This window comes from Seriola aureovittata, chromosome 9 (assembly GCF_021018895.1).
Source record: "Seriola aureovittata isolate HTS-2021-v1 ecotype China chromosome 9, ASM2101889v1, whole genome shotgun sequence".
Taxonomy (NCBI): Eukaryota; Metazoa; Chordata; class Actinopteri; order Carangiformes; family Carangidae; genus Seriola; species Seriola aureovittata.
The window spans coordinates 10,520,001-10,538,211 of NC_079372.1; the positions used below are offsets into that span (position 1 = coordinate 10,520,001).

Below are 18,211 nucleotides of genomic sequence, written 5' to 3' on the forward strand. Positions count from 1 at the left end.
GTATGACAGACACCACCACACCCACAACACCCTCATTTAACAGTATATAATGACAAACAGCTCCAAAGCAAAGCATTACGCCACTGGTGCACTTAATGACTGAAATTAACAGTAAGTGGCCCATAGTGAAAGGCACTTGCAGTATGTTTGTTGCATGAGTGTTAAAGTGTATGAGTGTGTCTGGCTGATTGTGACTGGGAGTTAGCCAATATGGATTAGAGCATACAAACCTCCTGTAAACCTCTTTCCTGTCACAGACTAAATACGTAGGCTGACAAACAAACAGTTCTTTGACACAGAGACAAAGAAGCAAAAATTGCTGATTACACACTTGCCTCCTCAAAAGACTAATGCTGGTTATGCAACGGCCATGACAACTGCCGACTGATTACATCTTTGTTTAGGGCCTGACTGACTCTGGATTTTTGAAGCCAACACCGATATCAATAGTTGAGTTTTAAGAATCAGGTAAGTATCTGTAAATATTGCCAATATTTTTATTTTTCCCCTCACACATCACATACACAGATATTCTTAAAAAGGATCCCTCAAATTTGCAGATGCATTATGACAAAGATATGTAGTGAGGTGTATGATATTTTATGGTTGAACTTCATTAAAAAAAAAAAATGATAAAAGCATATTTCTGAACTGCAAACTGCAAACAAAAAGGCTTGTGCTGAAATTTGTTTTTGCAAGGGAAAATGGCCATCATAATTTCCCAAAATGATCTGGAGGTGGTGGTCTCCATGACAATCCTCTGACACACTCTTACTTGGTTAATTAGATGGCCAGCTGACCATTAATTTTGACAATGAATATTAATCAATGATATTTATCCTTTATTGTGAAAATTTGCAGTCAGCAGCAGAGAGCATACTAGGTCATGTTCTTGGCTTTTTCATATGTAATCTACAAGTCTTCATTGTTGACACAAAGCAGCACTAACTAGTATGTCCAGCAGAACCTGAGGCACGACAGCTGGTGGTGACATCTTCAACACACACTCTTTCACAGACACATTCATGCTTAATGGGAACGCACAGATACTCAGACAGATTGTAAAAACCATACCAGCTACAAATAGCTGTGGTGCTATGATACCCAGGGCGGCAATTTCACCCATCTGTTCTGAACTTGAAACAAATATTCACAAATGTGCTCAATGCCCATTTAAATGACTAAAGCCTAATGAGGCCAGCGTGGACTGGTGCAAGCCAGAAAGTGAGAGTGCGGAAGGTGACCTGTCTCGCACATGTGAACTTTTCCCAGATCACTGGTGATGAGGGTTTGAGCTGAGAGGAGGCAGAGAACAGTGGTGTGCTGGGCAAGGATGTCCTGAGCCGCACTGTGCAGCACGGCCAACCCCCCCCCCCTTGACCATTTTATCATCCTCTGCAGTGTGGGGGCACAGAGCCAGAGAGACAGCCTTGATTCAGCATAATACCATGACCCAGACAAAACACCACACAGGCAAAACACAAGCAAGGCTTTTTCCTGCATGGAAAATTCAAAAGCAGTTTCTTAATTTCCGTATCGCCTTTACCAAAACCTGTCCAGGTCATCAATAATAAAACCAATTTCAATGTGTGTTCAATGCATCACTGCCAACTGAAACTGCAAATACTACTTCAGGGTTGTGGTAGGTAAAAAGACACTTCAGCAGCAGGATATGTGAGCTTAACACTGCTGCCAATAAAATCCTAATTTACTAACAAGATGTGATACATTTGTCAAGCTTCACAGAAGACAGAAGTTCAGGTGGGAAGACAAATGCAGGAGGAAGGAACCAATAATGGAGGCAAGAGACAAATATATATATATATATATACACACACACACACACACACACACACACACACACACACACACAAACACACACACCAGCCACACAATCCTCACAATTTTAGCAGTGGTATTACTAAAGCTAAACAGAAAAAACTGTCAAAACTATTCTAAACACTATACAACATTTGTTGCACAAAATAAATGTTAAAAGCAGCTTACCATTACAGTGATTTGAGATTAAGTGCCACAGTGAGGTTATGTATTTTTCATTCATTATTACATAAATAGCTTAGCGATGCAGAGGTTAAATAGAGTGTGTCTTAAAAGTAACCCTTGTCTTCATACCACAGAGCCTAAGCAGGAGGCTTTAACAGAACACAGAAGTGCTCCAGATTCATTCATACAAAATAACATCCTTAAATTCCAAAAGGGATTACTGGTCCTAATGAGCTGTTGTGACACTTCCTATTGCTGGGGGAAGGACAAGGGAGGTCAAAGGCCATTTAGCTAAAACTTCATCAGTTCAAGGTTAGACTGAGGAGTGTAGGTGTGCTAAAGGTGTGCCTCTGGTGGTTACTCACTAAATACTGGTATGATCGAAGAAAATATTATATCAGTGGGGCACGGCAAGCAAAATTTCACATGTTGACCACTTAGAAACTGTTAGCAGTATGTGTCAGCTTTAATAAAAGTCTGACCATCACAGTTATTTTAAACCAAGGTTTAAGTCAAAACAAAGCAGCACACATGGATAGAGGGCAGACAGCCACTTCTGGCATTGCTGTGGCAGTAGTGACAAACACTGTAATGTAGAGCTGCAATGATTAGTTGAATGGTCGCTGGACAGAAAATTTCATTGGCAACTATTTAGATAAGCAATTTATTGTTTAAGTCAACTGAATATCATTGGATTTCCAAAAGCGTAGACTGTTTTAGATTAAACACAAGGACTGAACAAAATGCTATGGTCATTAATCTTAACTATCTTCTGACATTTTATAAACCAAACAATTAATTAGGAAAACAATAGTTAGTTGCGGTCATACCAACATAAAATGTCACAACGAGAAAAGAGTCAACTATAAAAACACAAAATGCAGTCAAACATGCATTGGAAAAGAGGAAGAATAAGTGCACACACAGATCCTCACCAAAACTGATTATACTACAGAACTGGAATTTGCATCTCAATAGTATAAGCTGTAGCCTTAAAAGTGACAAAACAACACACGAAAAGCATTATGAGCTTCAACAAAAAGATACTGGAATGCTGCATTGTATTATGAGGTCTTTCTTAGTCCACTACTGTATATTCAAGCTCTTTCTGCCAAATATAAAATTTATGCAAACATTCTGAATACTGGAGATGTTCTTATAGACAATTTTATACTTCTGCTATAATAAGCCACACCTTGATTGTAGGCTCTTCAAATGTATTAAATGAGGAAGAGAGCTTTCCCCCACTTGACAACACTCTAATTCTCAAACCACTTCAACTACAATTTGTACGAATGGCCTTTGCTAAACATGAAGATATACATGCCCTGACCACTATATTAGGCCCACCTATGCCATCCAACAGTTCTGCCACATATTCTAAGTTTAAAAGGCATATAAATGGCCAGGTTTTGTTGTTAAAACTTTGAAAGATGTTAACTAAACTATATATTTACTACTATGATTGTAGTTAGTGATGGTGTTGTAATGGACTTTAGTACACAATTAATATTTCAACAGATAAGCCATACTCAGGTTTTACAACTCCAAGCTATGCTGTTTTGATTTGCTGCTTTTTCTTCCTATATGCAGGATGGGTAGTATGCTATACACCCTTCTTTGAAATTCTGAGATTGTGTTTGTGTCGTTTAGCTTGTGATTCAAACTAGTCTCATCTCTGATCTGTCAGAAAATGTTAACATGACACAGCTTTTTAAAATCTTTAATTTTCCTGACTGTGCAAAGATTTTCATGTATTAGATCAAGATTACCTTAACTAGCCTCTTACCAACAAGCCTGTTGAAACTATTCCACAGACCACACCACTGTGGCGCTAACAGGCTTGTCCTTCAGCCCCCAGGGTCTTCAGTTGGCTGAGTGACACGGGAGCTCAGGCACGCCAGAAGATGGGGTCCACTGATAAGGCACTGTTAGCTACAGCCACTGGGTCTGGCTGCCATTGCTTCCCTGGGCCTCCTGAAGCCAAATGGGCTGTAACCAATGACCCACTTGGGCTTCTTCAACTTTGTTTTCATTTTTCCATCTGAGCAGTCAAGGAGGGGGTGGTGGTAGCCCTATATATGTTAATCCAAAGAGACAACAACAAACTATTCTCAAAAGTACATTACCATCCTATAACATGACCCAATCTAATCTACTATTACAGTGACAAAGATATTGACGTAGTGACTCATGGTTTCATTCGTAAGGTTAGTTTGGATCAAGAATGCCCAAATCTCCTGCAAATATCTAGAGACAGGCAGATTCATATCCATGCCATGGTATCATGGCCAGCTCTGCATTCACAAGCTGAGAACCAGATTTAATCTACAGAACAACAAGCTCGCTGCCAAATACCACAGAGAAGTCTGCACAAAATCAGAAGTAAACTCTGTATCTGCAAGTGTGCACATAGCATTCAACACTGAGATTAAAATCTATACACAGAGCCACAATTGGCAGAAACGGGAAGTTTCCAAAGTTCAAAAAATAAATTCCAGTGAGCAATGACAGAATGAGACAAAGCAAACAGAGGCACAAGAAGTGTTTCTCCAACAATAAAAAATTCACAACAGGCATCGTTCTCTCAGATTAACATCCTTCCCTGAGCCAGGACCATCTGTGTTATGCCAGCAGCCTGGCACAGAACAGAGATGTGGGGGAGATGGGCATGGGAGGAAAGGGGCAGGGGGTGAGACAGAGAGGATGGGGGGAAAGCAAGAATAAACACAGGACCAGATTAAAATTGCTAGGCAAGAAAGGCATGTGACCACTGGAAGCAGGGAAAACAGTGGAAAATCACAGTCATATCTTTTTTGCTCCATCTAACAGAGAAAGCTCATCTATCTTCTCCTGTTTTCTACCACAGTTAACTGAGCAACGCAAAGGTGGCATCACCTACATGCAACAGTGAAAAGTAAACATGCACAACACAGGCATTAAACCTTCCCTATTTTGGCTGCAAGCCTAAGACTAGTTCATACCTGCACTTCTACTATGCTGTTGATCACTGAGAAGATCTAGTGTGATTGTGAGCAGTTGGCTCAGATCACAAGTCTCAGTCTCAGGTTTAGAATGTGTTCAGTTGTTCATCACACAAACATTTATTGGGGCTTTGTGTACTAGAGCAAAATAAAACATGAACTAAAATATTTGGAATAACTAGAGCTGGAACAATTAGTTGATTTATCATCTATATTGTTGCCAAGTAATTTTTGATAATCAAATAATTTTTTTGCAAAATACCAAAATGATTCCGATTTTAGCAACTCAAGTGTGAATAACTGCAGATTTTCTTGTTTTTTACCATTTTAAATTGAATACCTTTGGGTTTTGGGACTGTCAGTGAGAGAGAAAAATAAATGAAATGGGATCTCATAATTATTTTCATTATCTGATGATCAGTTTCTAAATTAATTGGTTGGTCTATAAAATACCATAGAAGACTGAAAAATGCCAATTTCAATGTCCATGATCATTACAGCTGTAATCTGTAGATATCACCTTAGACGTTGGGAACTTCTTTAAGACATTTTACAGACCAAACAATGTATCAAGAAAATATTCAACAAATTAATGAATACTGAAAATAATTGTTAGTTGAAGCTGAATAAATGACTATTTTATGTTAAGTTTACCATTTACATACTTCTGCAAAACTTCATGGGTCTAACTCAGCACAACTCTAATGAGTTTGAAGGAACACTCCTCATCCTTAACTGCTTAAATAGTTTAATTTTATAGACGCGGAATTAATCAAAAACAAGATCACAAACAGTTCTGGTCAGCTTAAGAAAGCCCCACCTTATTGACTCAATCACACAAAGTCTCAATCAATGTAGCTGATCGTTCAAAAAGCTGATGTTGCTCTTTAGAAACACACTAATCAGGTCAGCATAGTATTTTCTTTTTTAACATTTACACTTTTTATTGAAGCTACAAATCTATATCTCAGAGAGCGAATAGATGACAACATGATTGTGAGGAAAGACCATTTGTATTGTGATTAAAATCCATTATTGATTGTCCACTAGAGGGAGTTTTAATATGTGTCACTTGGGAAGAATAAAATGCAGTAAATTGTTTCCAGTTCCACATCCCATCATCTGAGTCCAACTGCAGATTGGTGCTGTCAAGTTGAGGGAGATGTGGGATTGCTCACTGTTACTACCAGTCTGAATGACCTCATCCTCCAAATGAAATCATTGTGTGTCTCTCAGCACTACTGTATCTTTACTCATTCCTAGCCAATGGCATGTTATCTTTAAAGTCCTTTCCAGTGATGAGATGCATCACTGTCTTGTGATGCTAAAGTCATACAAAACAGGTTTACGTCTTTTCAATGCATCAAGCAGTCTGCATTCTTTAGTCTCTCAGGTTACTGACGCAGCACATTTTCAGGATCCTAAGCTAAGTATTCACTGAGGCCACAGGACCACCACAAACTTCCCAGCAGGCTCCAACACACTTCAGCTGCTTCCTGTCTGCCTACCTCCTGTTGCACAGAGGGAGGGAGGCAAGGAGTAGCACAGCTCATAACATACAGACACACTGCTGGGACAGAGCGCACACAAGCATCCCCTGCACTGTCCACTCCAATAACTGTGTTCTGTGTCATTACATTGTCAGCCAGGCAAATGACTAGAGCAAAAATGAAGGATGGTTGAATGTAAAATGAATCCTTAACTATATTAATCTGACTGGTGAAAGAAAAACAAAATCACAGTACAGGTTTTCTTTCTTTGAGGGGGGCCAGTCATGCTTACAGTAGGCCCCCTTAAGCCCAAGAGAGGGAGAGGGAGACAGAGATAATCCCTGCTGCAGTCTCCAAAGGACGGAAATAATTAGTTAATACCTTCGCACAGTCTAAGCTGGTGATTTTCTTGTGTGTGTAATGCAAGACTAGATAGACTCTCCTAGTGCATTTGCAAAACTGCTGATCACTATACTTCAGTGGTGGCATGGATCTCCACGTCAGCAGCGAATGCTAGTCAATCAGTTTTCCTGTGTAAACCATTTAAAATTTACTGATAAACCATTAGCAATTTAGCGGATTCCCTCATGAGACTCTGGTTGATTGACAGCTCCCTGAAGACATCACCGTTACACTATCATGATGCGTGAACCTACACTAGCACAGAGACTGGGCTTCCTGTGGGAGTCAGGCATTCCACCACTCATAAATCACTGATTGACAGAAAAACAACTTGCATGTATTTTTTGTAGAGAAAAAAAAGTAAAAATGGTTATTTTAAATATTTCAATAAATTTCTAAAACAAAATTACATTGTTGTTTTAAGTGTCTCCCATGCCCATCAGCACATATAAGAATTAGGAAAAAAGGGCCTCTTTAAACCTATATGTGACTGCTGAATTTTGTCTACCCTTTTAACTGGCACTATGCTTGGGTGTCACAGAGAGACAGACTGTAAATCAGTTGGACAACTTTAGTACTTTACCTGCAGCTCACACCAGGCAACCTCCACCCAGGTCTCAGTGTCCAGGCCCTTGTAAACCGTCTTGAAGGACCCTCTCCCCAGCTCAATGTCAAATTTGAGGAACCGTCCTCCTGGAGATGTGGAGACTGCTTTCATCTCTGCTTCTTCCTCATTCTCCTCACTGGCTGCCTTGATAGCAGTTTTAGCACCATCGCTGCATGTAACATTTAATGCATCTCCACCTTTTTCCTTCTCTTCATCGGCACTGGCGCTCTCTGTTGCACTGTCTTTTTGCCCACCTTGACTTTCAGTGCTGGAACCCTCTTGTACCCCACAACTAGTCCCCAGAGTCCTGTCCACTATTGTTCGCAGGTTTATGTTTAGGATCTTACTCCTGTTATCACATTCAGGTGCTTCAAAGGCCTGCTCATCTGTGTCCGAGAACCACAGACTTCTCCTGATGAATCTCTGATGCACATTCCTCTGATAGCTGGATGAGGGGTATGCACTGGGGTCACTCCCACCCCTCACTAGTGAGTCCACAAGACTGATATTTCCATCACCCATGGCCAGTTCACACTGAGAGTTGGGTACGGATGGATATTTCAGGTCTTGGTGGGCCCCGGAGTGTGAATTAGACTCCGGCTCCATGGTGATTTAAAAGTTCAGTCACTTTGGTTTCCAGGTCATTCGTGCCATGGCTAGACTTCCCAACATGCAGATTTAGAGATGGATACCTGCAGCGCCCACTCGGTGACGCAGTTTGCCAGCAGAGGCCCCTAACAACACCGGGATGGATGGCATAGACGAGATTTCATCCGATAAGAAGAGCTATGAGAGCAAAAGAAATGTTGCCAGTTAGTGAAACTAAACCCAACAATTACCGATATGCAAGCCAGTGCTGAATCTCTAAATTGGGTTTATGGGCGTCCGTTAGTACGTTGTTTAAGGTAGTTGGTGTCAGTAAAAGCAGGTGGATGAAAAGACATGCCCGCGAGTTAAAAAATACATTGTTAGCTAAAGCCATCGTCGTTCAGGTGATAGAAAGACTAGCAAGCTGGCTCTGACGACACAAGTTAACGTTAAGTTTGACGTCTCAGAACTAAGTTTACTAGGGTTAAATTAGCCTCCAGCAACCAGGATATATTAATCAGTCTCCAAGCACTCGCACAACAGTTACATTAAACACAGATAGGACTTACCTACTTCAAAAAAAAGCGAAGAAAACCGGTCAAATAACCTCGGCTAAACTAACGCTAGCGATACACAGCACACGCAAACCTGCCAAGTCCAGTGAAACCTCGCTAACGTTAGCCGACCGTCCACGACAAAAGGTGGACTTTAAAAACGCCCTATCTGCATATTATCCTCATTTTCACGGGCTTACAGCTTCGCCCAACGGCCGCAAACAAATTCAGGTTCAACTCGCCGTTTGCTAACTGAACATAGACCCCATAATGACGAGGGGAAAAATCACGAATACGTTTTATTTATCTCTTTTCAAGTCCTCGCATCCCTCTCTTCGGTTGCAGATACAGCAGCTGACGATGCCGAGTCTCTCCACTGTTTCTCCGCGGCTGCTGTATGCGGAGCCTGTAGTTAAAGAGCAGTCAGGCCGCTTTAAGACACCGGGAATTTTAGTTTGCCTGTCCGCCTCTTAGGAAATTAATTTACGTGTAAAACTGTTTTCGCTTGTCATCGTCTCTCCCTTTTAGGTTTAATACATCGGTGAGGCGCACAAATGTGTTTCCCATTCAGCTCGCTTGGTTCCACGCCCCTGGTAACGACTGGAGGTAATCGGCCAATCACACAGCACGGTGGGACACCACAGAGAGCCTATACTGCTGGACTACTCAACAGCAAAAGTGACACACATTTCACATGAAAAGACCAGCACATTTTTGGAGTTAACGCAATAAATGACAAATCATCTGTTAAAAAACTAAATCTTTCACGCCCTTTAGAACAACCATTTGTCTCACTCAGAGCTTAACAGCAACACGCACAAGACAATTATCTAAAAAAAGAAAAGATATAAAGATATTATCACTGTTGTTGTTGTTGTTGTTGTGGCACCATAATAAAATAACTGCATATGCATCTGATATTATGTTCAGGAGGCCTGCAGGTGCTGTTTTCTCTTCCCCTATATCAGGATCCACTTTGCAGCTCAATTTGTCAGAGCTGCAGTCTGCCGGTGAGGTGCAGTAGCATACGCATAGGAAAATGATGAACATCAGCAGCAGCAACAGCAACAGGAGAAGTGGAACTGAGGTGAGATTTTTGAGAGCATTTTTAACGTAACGAAAACATGGGAATACCGCATTGTACCATACTGGTACGTGAGCCTGGTGTTTGAAGTAGAATTTGGTAAATTGTAGGCGGCACAAATTAAAATTGCAAAAAATGAAAAACACATCAGCAGTGTAGCCGGGATGCAATTTTTCTCAAGAGTTTATCATTCTTACTTTCTTGCAAACAGTTGTAGAAGTGGAGTGGAGAATGTAAGTAAAGCATTGGGGTCATAGATATACAATCACAGAGAAAATCCAACAAGTGCCAAACAATTGCATGGAGATGGGCACAAAGAACATTAGGTAAATGAATTTGGATTTAATGCAGCAGTCATACAATAAGTTCCAAAGCTGTTTGGCTTTGGCGAAGGGGTGTTGCATTGCTGCATTTTAATGGAAGGTGATCGTGTTAAAGTATCCATATGAGGTGAAAAAAACTATATGTATGAACTGTGCAGAAGAGAAATTATGCTGAGCGCAATGTAGTGCATGTCCACATAGAAACAAATCAACAAAGGGAAAACATTTAAATGGGGATCTTCATGTCAGTTGCAGGCATGCTGGGTCAGATGACGGTCTGGCTCAGTTGAGGAGTGAAGCATTGTTGGCACCTGAGTGACCTCATAAATAATGAATGCCCTCCTTTGTTTCCACGTCCCTGGCCAAAATCCACACACAAACACATGCACATACACACAGCTTTACTTTTACATAATGTCATCCTACTGCATGCCACAACTAGATTGTTGCAGGACAAGGAGTGTTTATTGTGTTTTATGTGGCGATTGAAGTTGCCATTTGACAAGTAATTGCAATATACAGTAGTCCAGAGCTGTGTCCAGTTTTACAGGGCAAGGAAATGGTCTTCACTGTGTCATCGCCATAGTCGCTGTCTTAATAGCACCATTTAATGTCAGATAGATGAGTGTGTGTGTGTTTGAGGAAGAAGGGGGGAGGAAGAGAGAGAGTGACCCTTGCAGCCAGATACTTCTTTGTGACTGTCGGAGCTCAGCCAACAGATGCAGAATGTAATACCCTTACGCTCGATAAAATGAGCAATTGGTCTCATTTACAATGTGTCTCCCACCAGTGGGAGTCAGTGAGAACGGAATCAATCCATGGTTGTTTTGTGGAGTTAGAATCTTCTATGTAGACTTTCCACAGGCTTTTAATGTCTGTCTCAGTGTTACACTGAAATCCAAGACTAATCAGATTCTGCGTCAGATTTCTGCACAGCACTATAGCGCATTCTTGAACATGTCCCTTTGTCTTTTTATTGAGATCAGTAGGTTTTACGCTGCACACTTCTGTCATAACAGGATAGACTATGATCTGAAACAGCCATGTTTGCTTTGCACTGCATGAGGCTGTAAAACTATAGGCCCTACAGAGAATCATGGAAATTAGATTTACACTTGGGTCGATCCTCATCTGGAGGAGGGCCAGAGTTTGAGGTGAGTGAGAAAGGGAGGCTGCTGATAGGACATGATGGATGGAAAGCAAGGAAGTGCTGATGTATAAAAAAACCCCACACACACAAGGAAGGGAAACACACACCCTTGCAGTTACTGATGCAAATTCATTTGCTTTTTCATCATGTTGGTGAACAGCAGCAAGTTCAATTAACTAAATGCTAAACGCAGGGTCTCACCATGTCATGAGTGGTGTCATGCACTGCTGCTGCAAGGAGATTTCCACATGGCAGAGGCAGAGCTTAGTGGTACAATACAATAGTCATCTCTCAGTACCTGACATGCAGGTATTTAGCTTAACTGTAATCAGTCAGTGTGACGATGTGGGAAAAGTTTAGGATTAGGTGAGTTCATTTCTTTTGCTTGAATCAAAACTTTAGTGAATACACAATGAAAGTCAGTTTTTTGTGGTTCAGTTAGGTTTAAAGTTTGGATTCAATCTGTGGAATCTAGAGGTTTTAGCCTTTCCAGATGCAATGCGGCTTGCTATGGGACAGACATATAGGTAGCTATTTATGATGGGGCACAATTTCATTCACTCATGAGCGAAGGGGAAGTGGGTGGCTGTTGTTTTTAAAGCACTGCATGAATCGGCACCAGTTTAAATCTCTGTCTGTGTCGCTGTGATTTTCTGCATTTTCCACGTGTGATACCCAGACAGATCAGATTTTCTCTTCAATTTACTTTTTAAATGCTTTTTAGAAGATGCTTATCACAGTCTACATCAAAGTTATTGTAACTATGATTACTATACTATAAAAATATAGTATTCAATGGTAGGACTAAAACAGTAAAATATCATATGTGAATATTTCCTAAAAAATATTTATTTGATTATTTTGTTTTATTTATGCATTTAATAATTAAATAAAATTAATTTGTCAGTACAACACTTTGGACAACATTAATCTGTTTAAGAGATCCTCTATAAATAAATGATTTGATTATCTGATTTAATTTGCATCAAGTTCCCTTCTCCACATACTGTAACATGAGTGGCACCTGATGTGATTCTGCAGGAAGAGGGCTATGTGAAATATAATTACATGAATCTATCTGTTATCCCACTGTGATGCATTAAAGAGAGTTATTACAGATTCAAACAACTTTTCTATCTCTCCTTGTCTTCCTCCCCCCCTCAAATCCTCCTCCCTTTCTCTGCTCAGTGTGTCCCCTGAGTCTGTTTCAGACAAGGAATGCAGTGTGAATAATTCATCACAAAAATAAGCGCTGAAACCTGGGACCAGTACGGAACGATTGCCTTAATGAGAACCTTTGGTTTTAGTTTGTGCTGAATAACAATAGATCTGTAATGGCCGGGTGACTGACAAGCACTCTGTTTTTCAAATGGGGAAACCAAAGTCAGTGCAAATATGCAAATGTTGAGTTACTGTATCTTCCATGTTTTTCACTTTGACCTATTATCCAAATGAAAGCTTGATTAGCCTGCACGTGTCGAGAAGCATGTTTCCTCTTTTTTTTTTAAACCCCATGTGACAGTACAGTGTGACATACCATGGCCTATATTCACTATCTTTTTGTTCTACATGTCTCCTCTGCTGTGATTAGTCATTGCCTTATATTCTCAGCCATATGATATGAGTAGACAGCAGGATTAATCATGACAAAAAGCTTGGACTGACTGAGTTGGTGGCCTCTGTATCTTGGCCTAGTGTGTACACAATACAAGTATCGTATACACGAGTAAAAGTTCATTATGTTTGTTGGTGAATTTTGGAGAAAATTCATCTGCTGTGTTTCTAGACATATTGACTGCACGTTTCCACCCTATGATCTCACAACAAGCATTATCTCACTGTGGCCTGTTGACTCTGGGATAAAGGGCTGTCTTTGAAAAGCCTGTGTTAGTGTTTGAGAGCAGAATGGCTGACCCTGACACGTCATGACTGTGTGCCATTTGTGGCGTTTGGCACAAATCACAGTCACAAGAGCACTACACCACACCACATTGCTTTTCCCGTGGAATGTAGGGAAACATGTTTTGAAGAGCTGTTTAATATGAGTCGTACCGCGGGGCATTATGGCGCTGAGTGAAAAGGATTTGGAGAAAGCCCACAGAGACATCTTTTTTTTTTTTTTTTTTGAAGGTTTGCTGGATGTTGCGAGAATTTCTCTGCAGTGTTCACGTGAAGTTATGCCAAATTATAAAACCTACAGCGATGGGTACGCCACCGGATGAAGAACTTGGCCGGAGACACATGTAATCCATGTCCTAAAAAGCGATGGCTTATTAAGAGAATTAAACATGGTTTGTCCAGTGGTTATCACAGGAGTGAAAAAAAACAACCTCATCAAAATAACTACTGCCACTGGAGTACATGTTCTTCTTCTTCAAGCCCCATAAACCACACCTATGGTTCAGCTTGTACTTCCCCCTCATACATCAACTTAACCATGCCAGTTGATTGTTGTGAATCTCCTAAAGACATTGTAATTCAGCTGAAGCCTACCCTGTAGCAAATTAGAGGGTGCAGCTCTTCCAGTCTCTTTTTGTCTCTATCCCTGGAGCAGAGGGAAGACAGTTTGTACCAGCTCTGTGGTTTGGTTAATCTCTGACAAACTATGCTTTCGGCAGCTGCAGGGGTGTGTTGTGAGAGAAAGGGAAGGCTTCACTGTTGAGGAAAATACTGCGAGCGCACTGCTGATTATTTCATGTTCACAGAAGGCGAAAAAGGTTTTGGCCTTGACATGATCGACTCTTCAGTGATGGTGCTCAAGCCAGGCATCGCTTCGCTGGACAGTAGGTCCAAGTGGATTTTCATTCAGCAACAGTACTCCAAGAGAAAATGTGTTCTCGTCATTTAAAAGAGAGCTATTTCTTATTTATCTCCAAGCAGACTGTTTATCCAGCACCTGCTGTTTTTCTCTATACGGTACAGAGTCCACTGGGATGGAGTGGACACACATGCACAAATCCTACCTAATCTTTTGTTACATAATCATCACCCACACAAGAATCAATAGGTTTTAAAAATCACCTTAAAATGAACACTTATTTTTTATTAAATGCTTTTATTTATCACCCATTGATCTCTCACAGAAAGGATACGGTCTAATATACAGTATATAGCGCATGTGATATAATAAATAATTTACTGTGTGTGTGTGTGTGTGTGTGTGTGTTTGAGTGCATGTCATTAGCTACCCGATATATAAGTAAAATGTTGGCACTGAGAAAAAGGGGGATTAATGAGGTAACTTTCACTCAGTGCAGTTATCCAGGTGGCTCTGTAATCCTGCCCCAAGAGGCAGGGATATGAGCAGCAACAGTGTCATTCACTACCCGTATCTTTGCAAACACAAGACCATGAGTAGTCACACACACCGCTTTGATTTGAAAAGTCAACAAATAGTAGAATAGGGGACTGAAAGTGCAGCTCACAGCAACACATGCAGTATAATATGGTCAGAGCTCACTGACTTTTGACGTTAGCAAGGAACAAGATAAAGTCCAGACTGAATGTGATTGTTTGAAACCAGAACTAAGTGGTAAGCCTTGAACACTGCACATGTTACCAGTGTGACAGTGTCTCTTTGCTGTAGTAATAGCTCTGTTTTCAAAGGTCACTCCTCTGTAAGAGCTGCTTGTTGTGCTAATTAGGTCAGAATGATAACCAGATTCTCACCATCAATGTGCAGTAAGCGCAAAAAATTACTGTTAGTCTCATCAACAAGCTGCCTTGTTGATCTATTGGGAGAACACAGCGCAGCACAGAGCATGCCTTTTCTGTTTATTTCGAGGCATTCTCCTTCCAGGCATTATCTCAGAGCCATAAACATTATCTCTGTGTCGATTACTTTCTTCTATCCCCAGGCTTCACATCCAGATGTTTGGCCCAGCAGCCAGCTGAACATGAACCAGTACGCCAATAAGAAGAGTGCAGCTGAGAGCATGCTGGATGTGGCTCTACTGATGGCTAACGCCTCCCAGCTAAAGGCGGTGCTGGAGCAGGGACCAAACTTTTCCTTTTACACCCCCGTCGTCACCCTAATCAGCATCTCCCTCGGTCTGCAGCTCACAGTCGGGGTGCTGCTTATCTTCATAGGTGAGAAATTTAACAGAGCCTGAGCCCTTTTGTTGTAGCAGTGTCTTCTTTGTTGTCTGGCAAGCCTCACATCTCTCAACCTTCACCTGCCCTTCGTGCTTCATCCCCTCCACCCTGTCCTTTAGCAAGATTGAAGCCTCCCATATGCCACCTTTTGCCCTACCATGCATCCCCCCTTCATCAATGTCAAGTCCACTGACTCCTGACAAACAACCCATTACCAGCTGGACTCTATCTGTAACCATGGCAACCAGACCTGACACCAGGTCAGAGTTCACTTGGTTTTAGTGCTGCTGTCAGCACTTGTGGGAGTCAAGGGAATGGGAGAGAGGTTGTTTTTTATCTCTCTGTTGTGCGTAAATGTGCCAATACATGTGGTGTGGTGCACATGTCTTGGAGTAAATAGAAATGGCCAAAGAAAGGGCAAACTAATCGTGAAAGCACCGGATATCCACACATCCAGAGATCCAACTTGAGGAAGTCTGTATTCAACAGCCACAACTGGGGTTTAAGAAAACAGGTCTGTGAAGAGGGGAAGATGAGTTTGGATGAGGTGCACCGGTGCAGGCGAGGCTGCAGTTCATTTTGCTCTGACAGACTGAACAGCAGGACAGTGAACTTTTGCCAGGTCACACTGACTCATCTCAGCTGCAGCAGGAGGAGAAAAATAAAAGAATATTTGTCATGTCCTTTCCATGCCGGAAATGTTATCACTCCATATATACTCTTCCTCTCCTCTTTCAATAATGACCTAAAAAATATTCAGTTATGAATCAGATATTTTAGGACACACCCCAATTAATGGTTGGTTTAGTTTCACTTTTACTTAAAACTCTCTTATTATATATTTCCACAATAGGGATATTAAGTATTTACCAGTCGATAAATTTGTTCTGTGTTTTAAAAAAATCATTGTTAATTATAATCAATCAAAATTAACTATAAGACAAGTTTTTCTATGCATTTTAGGATCACATGTCAGAAAGAAGGCTGGTAAGCATGTGAGAGGCATCACACATTCATGAACAAATGCCCCCTTCGACCCGCCCTCCATCCACCAAATCCTCTGACTTCACTGGCCCCCCTACACCCCCCCCTTCCTCTTTGTCTCCACCAGAATATCAAACACATCTCATTCTCATTGCTCTTTTCATTCCTCTTCTTTCATTTTCTTTGACTGTTCTGAACCCCGCTACCCTCTCTGCCTCCCCTCCCTCATTCTCCCTCTCTCTTGGTTCCAGCTCTGTCTAATGGAGCCAGTAGTGCGTGATGTGAGTGGCCTACATACCACCCACCCCCACCTCCTTCCCCAACCCCAACCCACCCCACCCAAGGCAGATCACACACACACACACAGCCAGGCGGGGTCTTTACACCATTTAACCTTTGGTAATCTCCCACAAATACACACATACACACACGTACACAGAACATGTGCTTGTGATTCACGGCTACTGTACACTCCCCCATACACACACACTTCGCTGATCACACCTCAATTTTAACATTATTCATAGGGCAGTCCCTGTGATGACGAATGACGACTTTGTTTAGTAATAAAAATCAATTATTACAACGTGGATCAGTTGTTTCTGTGTCATTTTGTTTAGATCAAGGGGTGAAAAAAGCACAGATGAAATGAAGCATTGTTATACAGGAAATAAAAGCTTCCCTTGATCATTTTCTCTCTTTCCTGTATTGTTCTTCCTGTGTGCTTTGAGTCAGATGCCATTTGTCTTTCCTTGTGCAACATTATTGAATCCACAATAATATAGACTGATGCCTTAAATCATAAGTATTTGGATTTTTAACACAGAAAGTAAAGACACATTATGTGTTAATGGCACCACTGGTTGGAAGGCACTTTATTTCATTAGTTATACAGCCAACACCAAAGTTGTTTTTATCAATGGATTTAAGCTGATCTATAAAGCAATAAGGAATGATTAATTAGAACAAACCCTTTATAAATTATGTCTTATTAGAAAGTGGCAGCCCGAGCGGTTTTATGTTGGATTGACATAGAGTGAAAGAGTTTTTTTCCCCACTCATCTGTGGTTCCAACAACTAGCTGATCAGTGAAAAGCTGAATCACATTACTGCATTATCCTCATGTGCCCTTGTCAAAATGAAATATCTGATACACTGCATTTTTGTGGGATCACTCATGAACACAAGAGTTCTCTGAAACCAGAATTAAGTAAATGTGGATTTATGACTGACAGTAAATCTGTTTGTCATAATGAGTTGGCTTGGGTCCCAGAATAAAGTGGATTGCTGATGTTTTAATAGACATTCATTGAGTGTGTGTTTGTGTGTTGTTGAAGTTGGTTTCCTGGCTTTGTCCACAGTTCGGTGGAACCTGAATGATGAGCAAAAGCAATGGAGGCTGAACACTATGGAAAACTTGGCCACAGTCCTGGTTTTTATCATCGTGGTAGTCAACGTCTTCATCACGGCCTTCGGGGTCCACCGGCCAAACCGCAGTAACTGACCAAGAACACACACAGGTATTCTTTCTATTTTTGCCAGTCACATAGATTCTTTCTTTTCACGCTCTTTCTCTGCTCCACTCTCTCTATTCAAATAGATATTTTCTCTCTTGCCTTACTGTGCAGTTTGTTCCTATAGACATCCATGGAGTCAGCAAGTTTTTGGTCCTCCCCTGACATGACCTTCACAATCACCTACCTGACCTACAAACACACTGACCTCTCCAGGCTCACAGAGAAATTTCCACCGGAAAACAACTCAAACAAAATCCAACAACTTTTCTTTAACTAAAAAATCATTGTGCTACACTGCTGCAGGCGCAGAGAAAAAGACAGCGAACAAGAGAGAAACAGGCAAATTGACAAAGGAGTCTGGTATGTAAACAACACAACATTTGTTCCTAGTGGACAAACAGGAAAATGGAGACAACAGCAGTGAGGCAC

General features: G+C 41.1%; 2 protein-coding genes across 9 annotated transcripts in view; one reads left to right on the forward strand and one right to left on the reverse strand.

Moving 5' to 3' along the window:
* The window catches only part of LOC130174623 (serine/threonine-protein kinase WNK2), a 43,778-nt gene extending 34,570 nt beyond the window's left edge, over positions 1 to 9,208 (reverse strand). For all 8 annotated transcript variants that reach the window (XM_056384628.1, XM_056384622.1, XM_056384627.1 and 5 more), the window contains exons 1-2: positions 8,645 to 9,208; positions 7,464 to 8,273 (exon numbers count right to left, since the gene is read on the reverse strand). In XM_056384628.1, coding sequence (XP_056240603.1) covers positions 7,464 to 8,093 — 630 coding nt within the window. In that variant the 5' untranslated portion in view covers positions 8,094 to 8,273; positions 8,645 to 9,208. The remainder of the gene's footprint in view (positions 1 to 7,463; positions 8,274 to 8,644) is intronic.
* Positions 9,209 to 9,654: 446 nt separating this feature from the next.
* On the forward strand, positions 9,655 to 18,004 carry LOC130175179 (ninjurin-1-like). The gene is made up of 3 exons (XM_056385502.1): positions 9,655 to 9,716; positions 15,044 to 15,275; positions 17,627 to 18,004. Exons 1-3 carry the CDS (start codon positions 9,669 to 9,671, stop codon positions 17,767 to 17,769), a joined length of 423 nt encoding a protein of 140 aa, XP_056241477.1. The 5' UTR covers positions 9,655 to 9,668; the 3' UTR covers positions 17,770 to 18,004.
* Positions 18,005 to 18,211: the final 207 nt, after the last annotated feature.